Genomic DNA, 7,136 nt, shown 5'->3' with positions numbered 1-7,136 from the left:
AAGCAAGTAAAACAAGCAACATATAAAGTACAGTGTGACCCAGAGACAGAGCAACATGCCTGCCATCAACCACCCTTTGCAGTATTATAGACTGAAGAATCCAGTCTTCTGCTTCACTAGATGAAGTTCTGGTGCAGCTAGAAATGTTTGGGGTTTTGTTTTTTGTTTGTTTGTTTGTTTTTTTAATATTCTCCCTGCTTTTACTAATATACTTAAAATACAGGTGTAATTTCACCACCCTTTGTGAGTTTATAGAAGTTGACCCCACCTGCAACAGGAGTGAGTTCAGAATAATTTCTTATTAAAAACTTTAAATTAGCGACACACAAGTTAGAAGCATTGAAGTGTTCAGTCATCAAAGCAGCAGTGGGCAACAGAAGTTGGTTTTGGAGCTCTGGGACAGAAATAGCGTGATTTGACCTTCTTTCCAATGACTGATACCAAACCGTAAATGACTGGCAGTGTAAGCAAGAGTAGTACCATTAGTTGTAGCGACACAGTGTAGTGACAGCCCAGCAGCTAATTTTTTCACGACTGTCCTCTGACAGCATATTTCATACTTACACAATGCTTGCTTGTCCCAATCTATCAGAATACTTAGTGTTTTCCAAACTCTGGTAGAAGGGAAAGCATGCTAAATATTGCTTTCATTTGGTGACAAAGCAGGAGAAAGAAACAGATTAAAACATGTCATGGCCTCAGAGAGACACGTATTTTGTATGCGTTCCTATAGTGTAAACAGCCTTTTTTTGCAGGAACTGTTCTAGCCTGTTCTTGAAAACACTTTCATTTCCCCCTTAAGCTGTCTTAGCTCCCACCTGTAAAGCTTATAATGAGGATGTGATGCTGACACCTACAGGAACATAGATATGAATGTAAATACATTGTATGAGTCTGTAACCCTCTTTTATAATGTGTTTTTTAATAAGGCATCTGTTTAAATTGAGAAGTGAAAGCCTGGAATGCAATATTCCCTCTGTGAATAATCTATAAGGTTAGTGGACACATTACAATGAATAACCAATAATAGTGGGTTTTCCAGCAATCCAGTTTAATAGCTTCTCTATATGTCTGTGTTTATACATCAAATAAACTTCCAACAAAAAAGTAATGTACAATTCAAGAAAATACCCAAAGCTATTACAGTTTTGGCTTCCTCTTTGTTGATTTACAATTATGTACAGTACTGTCTTATTTGCAATACCCAGTGAAGACTTAATGATTTATTTACAACATCACCTGGTGCCTTTCACTATGCAATTGAACTGTCTCCTTTTTGCTATTTACATTCATAGTAGCAAGAACCTTCTCTTAGGAGACATTTATGGTTAGGGTTAAGAGGTGGACTGAAACAAGGCAAGATTCTCATTACTGACCGCAAATATACCTCTGAAAGCCCATTTTCAGATATAGCTGAAGGAAGATTCCAGTGCCTAGTGCACTGATATAACCATTATGTTTACAGTCGACATAATAAGGTGTCTCTGCTGAGAATAACATTCCCACTCATATCAGAGGGAGATATGTGCAAGCTGGAGGCAGTATATATTTTAAGCTGCAGCAAACAAAAGGTATAAGGTGCTACAGATGCACCCTACTTATCCTGCCAGAGACCTCCAAAGCAAATGAAGACACAAAGTATGCTATCTTTCTAAATGTGTGGAGGAGAGTTTTTTACAATTCTTCTTACAAAAGAGATTAAATTAGGAGGGAAAAAAATGATAATTTTATCATAATATGCAAACTGTTTCATAGAATCACAGAATAACTCGGGTTGGAAGGAACCTGTGGAGGTCATCTATTCCAAATCATTCAAAGCAGGGCCAACTTCAAAGTTAGAGTCAGCTTTCAGCTTAGAGCAGATTGTTCAGAGCTGTGTCCAGTCAAGTTCTGAATATCTCCAAGGATGGAGGTTGCACAACCACTGGGCACCTGTTCCCACGTTTGACCATCCTTATGGTAAAAAAATTTTCCTAACACCTGATCAAGACTTCCACCCTGAAGGTATAACCTAAGGCCCATTGAATCAATCATAGTCCTTCTATGTACAACAGTTTTAGAGCATCCCTAAACCACGTATAACAAGGGTTATTCTTTCAGCTTTTCAGAATAATTTGTTTTTCCAAACTATTTTCTGATACCTAGTCAGTAGGGTACCACTGCTTGAAATATTTTCGTAGCTTATATCGCAGTGCAACATATGTGCCATCCATTGGCATCAAGAAATCAATGCCACAGCTGCACTTCCTCCATCTGTGATAACTCCAATATTTTGCACATTACACAGCTCTTACAGAACAGCAGGTTTCTGAGAGCATGACTAGATGCAAATTACTCACACAAAAGGCATGAGGGTTTCACCTCTAGAATCCTCCCAACAAAGAAAAAACCTGTTTGTTTGGGGAGCAAAAGTCGGGAGTCTCTGTTATAGCTACATGTGCCTGAGTTTTTGAAATCCCTGTTTTGCCGTTGCCTGCTATTCCTTCTGATCATCGAACTTGTTTTGTCTCTCCCAGCTTGAAAGATGCAATCTACAGTACAGCTTTCTCCAGTAACAAAAGCTACTCCTAGCTGAAACGCTTTTCTAATGTCTATATAAAGGCAGCCAATCACCCAATCTTTCCATCTCCACAAAACGTTACATAACTCTAGAGGCCATGTACCCTTTACTTCCCTAGCTCTGCTGAATAAAGAAAACAGACAAACTAGAATCAGCTCAGCCTTCGTATTCAGCTTTAAAATCCACCATGGTACATCCTACCCCACAGTGATAAGAACACATATAGTCAGATATGAAAATCTCATTGTAACACTGTCCTCTCACATAATACATATTGTATGACAGTAACAGTCATGACTGGAATACAAGACTGCTGATATGTGCATATATATTGGTCATAGCTGTTGAGCGAGGTATGTGAACTCTGATAATTGGAGCTAGTTCTCTGATTTTACATCTTCAGAAGAAAAGAGCAAAAAACGTGTTAATTCTGGGCATCAAAATAAGCCATGCTGTATCTAGAGAGACAAATATCAAGAGAAATACACACTGAGAGGCTGATGGGCTCATTTGCATGGCAGGTCACACTTGTTGCATTTGGCAGAAAGAAAAATAAGGCTTTCCCTATATAATCCTCTTATAAGATCCAGTCTTCGGTAGGGTAAAAGAGATTAAAAATATTCTTTCTCCCCGTAATACAGATGCACTGAGTAGCTCCTACCACCAGTGTGAGAGATGTGCGTGGAAGGAAAGAAAGGTATGATCACATATTAAAAAATGGTTTCTAACTGCCACAGAAATCGTGGCAGCTGAATGGAGAAAGATATTCTATAGGCATTTCAGCAGAATTACAAGATGCGGCAAGATGTTGCATTTTGATTCTCTTCCCTGATTTGGCTTTGTTTCCTTAATACTTGTTTGACAACCCACAGACCATTCTCAGGCTATAGCAACAAATTATCTCTTTGAAGGTCTTCCTCATTTCCTGGCTACGAAAAGCATAGATCAAGGGATCAATCACTGAGTTGCACATAATGAGAATGAGGTACATGTTGAAGTGAGACATGAAGCAAACACAGTAGAGGTTTTGAGGGCAAGAGATCATCAGGATGAGATGAAGGAAGAATGGAGCCCAGCAAACAATGAAGATGCCAAGAAGCATAGTCAGAGTGATGGCTCCTTTCATGCTGGTTCTTTGACGAACAGAGTTGTACCCAGGCAAAGCAGCTATTTTCTTCACGTGGGTACGAGCCAGGAGGAACATATGGATGTACAGGGAGACCATGAGGAACAACATGGTAAAAAACATAGTGATAAGACAAATGATCACGTAAGTTGATTCATAGTAAAGAATGAAGATAATGCCACAGCCCGTGCAAAAGGTCCAGATGCATGCAATAATAAGCCCTGATCTTTTCACTGTCATGATGTTGTGATAACGCAGGGCATAGAAGATAGTGATATACCTGTCTACTGCTATAGCCAGCAAACTGCACATGGAAGCCACCACAGATATGCAGATCATTGAATCAAAGACATTGTCTATATGACGGACAAAGGCATCTTCCATAATTATGTGTCTATTGTTTATTAAGTATATTGTTATGGTCTCCCAAGCATTAGACACACTAACCAGCATGTCAGCCACTGCTAAACTGCAAACAAAAAAGTACATGGGTGAATGCAAGTTCTTGTTCTTAATTATTGCACATATAACTAAGATATTTTCAAGGAGGCTTACAATGCCCAGAGTTAGGAACACCTCAGCTGCAATGACCACTTGCTCACATGGCGATGACTTGCTCTTGACAGTAGGCACAGTAAAGTTGCTGCCAAAGGCACTCAGGTTTAGTTCAGAAACATACAGTTGAGAGGACGTGTTCATCTCTGGAAGCAAACACGTTCTGTTCTTTCTGAGGGACTTGCCAAGGAGTGCGGTAAATGCATTTTCCAAAAGGCAAAAGACCCTGCCAAAAAAAATATAGCATGACGAGAACAGGCAGAAGTTAACAAAACAAATATCACCCATTTCTATTTAATTTGGCTTGTACACATCCTGCCTCTTCCACACCATATTCCTCTACTGATTCTAAATTAACCTCCGATTGGCTCAGAGTTTTTCTACTCATCCTTACTGGGAAATTAAAACACAAACTAACAAAAAGATTCAAGCACTCTTCATTCATAGTTTTGTTTGTTCTATTCCATCCCCCACAAGTGAACACAATGTCCTGGAAATTCTGCTGAACACCAAACAACAAATGATTTCCAAAGTCTCAATTCTCAGACTCTATAAATGCAGGAGAATATAATATTACGTTCAGCAGAACCTGCTCACTTGAATACAGCATATAGAAGTTTGAATTATTGCCACAATTAAGAACTGAACATTTTCAGTAAGAGATTTAAATGTTTTCCTGACCTTTGTACTTCTTAAGTTTGCATGAACTGTTATAAACAGCTTATCTGTGCAATACTAACATGCTCACTTAAAAGCATAGTATTAAACACCTGACCAAGGCAAATCCATATATTTCAAGATACACTAAGGTTACAGAATCAGTATGGGTGGAATTCTGTCAAAAAAAATAAGTTCTCTATTCCGGATTGTCAGTATTTTATTCAATGCTCCTTTGGTAATGACAATATTCAGGGCAAGTTTTAAGCCATCAGATTCTTAATAAGTGGAACACTTAAAACTGATTGTCCGTGACTTGTTGCAAATAAAATTCAAAGCATATCAAGCTAAATCATTTTCAGTTCTTAAAAGTAACCTTTTATTTGCAATCAAGAATTAACTGTACCTATTTACCAGAGGTGCTCCTTCAGCTGCTCTTCCTCTTCATCGCTTGCAACCTTTCCTCCAGAGAGCCGAAGTTTCAGCCCCCCTCCTCATCCGACATCTGGGGCTGGGGACTCCTTGGTGGGAATGGATGACAAAAATAGAGGAAAAGGAATGAGTAAATCCATAGAGTCAAGGCTGACCACGTATAAATTACTTACTGTGCAACTGCCTTTTTATAGACTCCAAGCAATAATGACTTCAGTACTCAAACTGTGGCTCCTCCTCCCCTTCTTTGCCCCTCTGAACTTCTCTTTTCACAGATTTTGTTAGCAAAGGTTTAGTTTTTACCACCATCTAGTGGTATTGTCCTGTTTCTCTAAGAGAACAGTGATTCTGATCTAAAAGTCATGATGAGCTTTTTAAAATATTAAAGGGGGAATGCACTAAGCACGCTCCTTTCCAAAAATATTTCTTTTTTGTTTTCTCTGCTGTTGCTAGCACTCACTGACAATAAGTTCATACTGCAATAGTACTCCAAAAGAGGTGAGAGCAAAAGACTGCTATTGAAGTGGGAGGCTTATTACTGTTATAAGCATTTGTCTTATATTCCTAGTTATAATTTTGCAAGAATAAGAACCACACTTTTACAAAACTCAGAGAACATACAGTCAAGCCTGTCACACCACTAATAGAAGATATAACTCAAGTAATTTATGTGAAAAAATAGAACAAATAAACGGTTGTGTTCCAGTCCCCTTGCTAGAATAGAGATTTCAATGCAGACATGGAAGGATTACACAGTGCATCATGCTGGGAGCCAGGGCTTCCCAAGATGGATGTGAATTCCCCCAGGTTTCACAGGGTCTAAGATCTGGGAAACTCGGTGCTCAGTACTGCAATGGCTGCAGTTCCTCTGTGGGTCTAGCAGTCAGGCAGTCCAGGCTCATTCTGGGCCTTACCCAAAAGGTGGCAAAATCAGTGAGAGTCTTTTCTTTAGCAAATGGGCTCTGCTTCTGCACGCAGACTGAGGAATGCAAAGCACACACCTTCCTGACGCTGCCAAATGCCCTTTACATTATCCACTAACTATCCAGTCAAATATCATGCAGGATTTGAAGTTAGCTTGAGATAAGTCTCTGCTTCCCCAAATCACCACCTTTTCACGAATTAAGGGGTTGGTGGTTTTTTGTGGTATATAACAGCTTCAAATGCTTATTTTTAACCTATAGTGTTTTTCTTAAAGAATTGCCACCAACAAACACAAACTTTATTGCTGTATCCTGTGCCATTTTTGTGTTTTCAGTGTTCAGATACAGTTTATTGTTATAATGCAGCTAAATCCATATTTCTGATTTTATATTCCACAGAAGCTTCCTCTGTTTTACTGCTAGCTTCACTCTAGGGACACTGAAAGGCCTGGGCCACGGTATGAAATGTTCTTATGTACAAACAATCCCTGCACCAAAGGAGACAGTGAAAAGTAAAATTTGAGTAAAATGACTCCTCTAGCATTATGCAGTTATAGTCTGGACATAAACTTTGCATGCCCCTTCTCCCCACTACAGGGAAGAGAATTTAGATTATCACGAAATAGAGGCAGCAAACTACGCTCAAGTGCAGCTGTTAGATCTGAGCAGATAATGCCAGCTAGTGAACAGCAACACTCCCTGCTGTATCCAACCTGTCTGTGTGCCAACTCTGAGCTCATAGGTCTTCGCAATGCCCAAAAGAAGAGAATATAGGATGCCTATCTGTAGTTCTCTTTCTGTTTTTTAATCTACAGCATGTTTTACTTCTCCTAGGTTGTCTTTAGTTAACTTATCTTAGTTATCTTCGGTTATCTTTTGCATA

The 7,136-nt window shown here is 39.2% G+C and overlaps 1 protein-coding gene across 2 annotated transcripts; it reads right to left on the bottom strand.

The window, feature by feature from the left end:
• Nucleotides 1–1,038: 1,038 nt before the first annotated feature.
• On the bottom strand, nucleotides 1,039–5,536 carry MC5R (melanocortin 5 receptor). Of its 2 annotated transcripts, none has more exons than XM_009470696.2 (2): nucleotides 5,305–5,536; nucleotides 1,039–4,467 (listed from the first exon to the last, which is right to left on the bottom strand). In XM_009470696.2, the coding sequence occupies exon 2, from the start codon at nucleotides 4,383–4,385 to the stop codon at nucleotides 3,408–3,410; it is 978 nt and encodes a 325-aa protein (XP_009468971.1). In that variant the 5' UTR covers nucleotides 4,386–4,467; nucleotides 5,305–5,536; the 3' UTR covers nucleotides 1,039–3,407. The 2 variants fall into 2 exon arrangements, with proteins under 2 accessions (XP_009468971.1, XP_087613551.1); XM_087757425.1 differs by having other exon boundaries at nucleotides 5,313–5,536.
• Between the last annotated feature and the right edge of the window lie 1,600 nt (nucleotides 5,537–7,136).

The sequence above is a fragment of the Nipponia nippon genome, unplaced genomic scaffold, assembly GCF_047370975.1.
Source record: "Nipponia nippon isolate SJK-2023a ecotype South Korea unplaced genomic scaffold, ASM4737097v1 scaffold_1, whole genome shotgun sequence".
In the NCBI taxonomy this organism is placed as follows: Eukaryota; Metazoa; Chordata; class Aves; order Pelecaniformes; family Threskiornithidae; genus Nipponia; species Nipponia nippon.
Note: the sequence above shows the minus strand (reverse complement) of the source record. Positions and strands in the feature narration are given on the sequence as shown.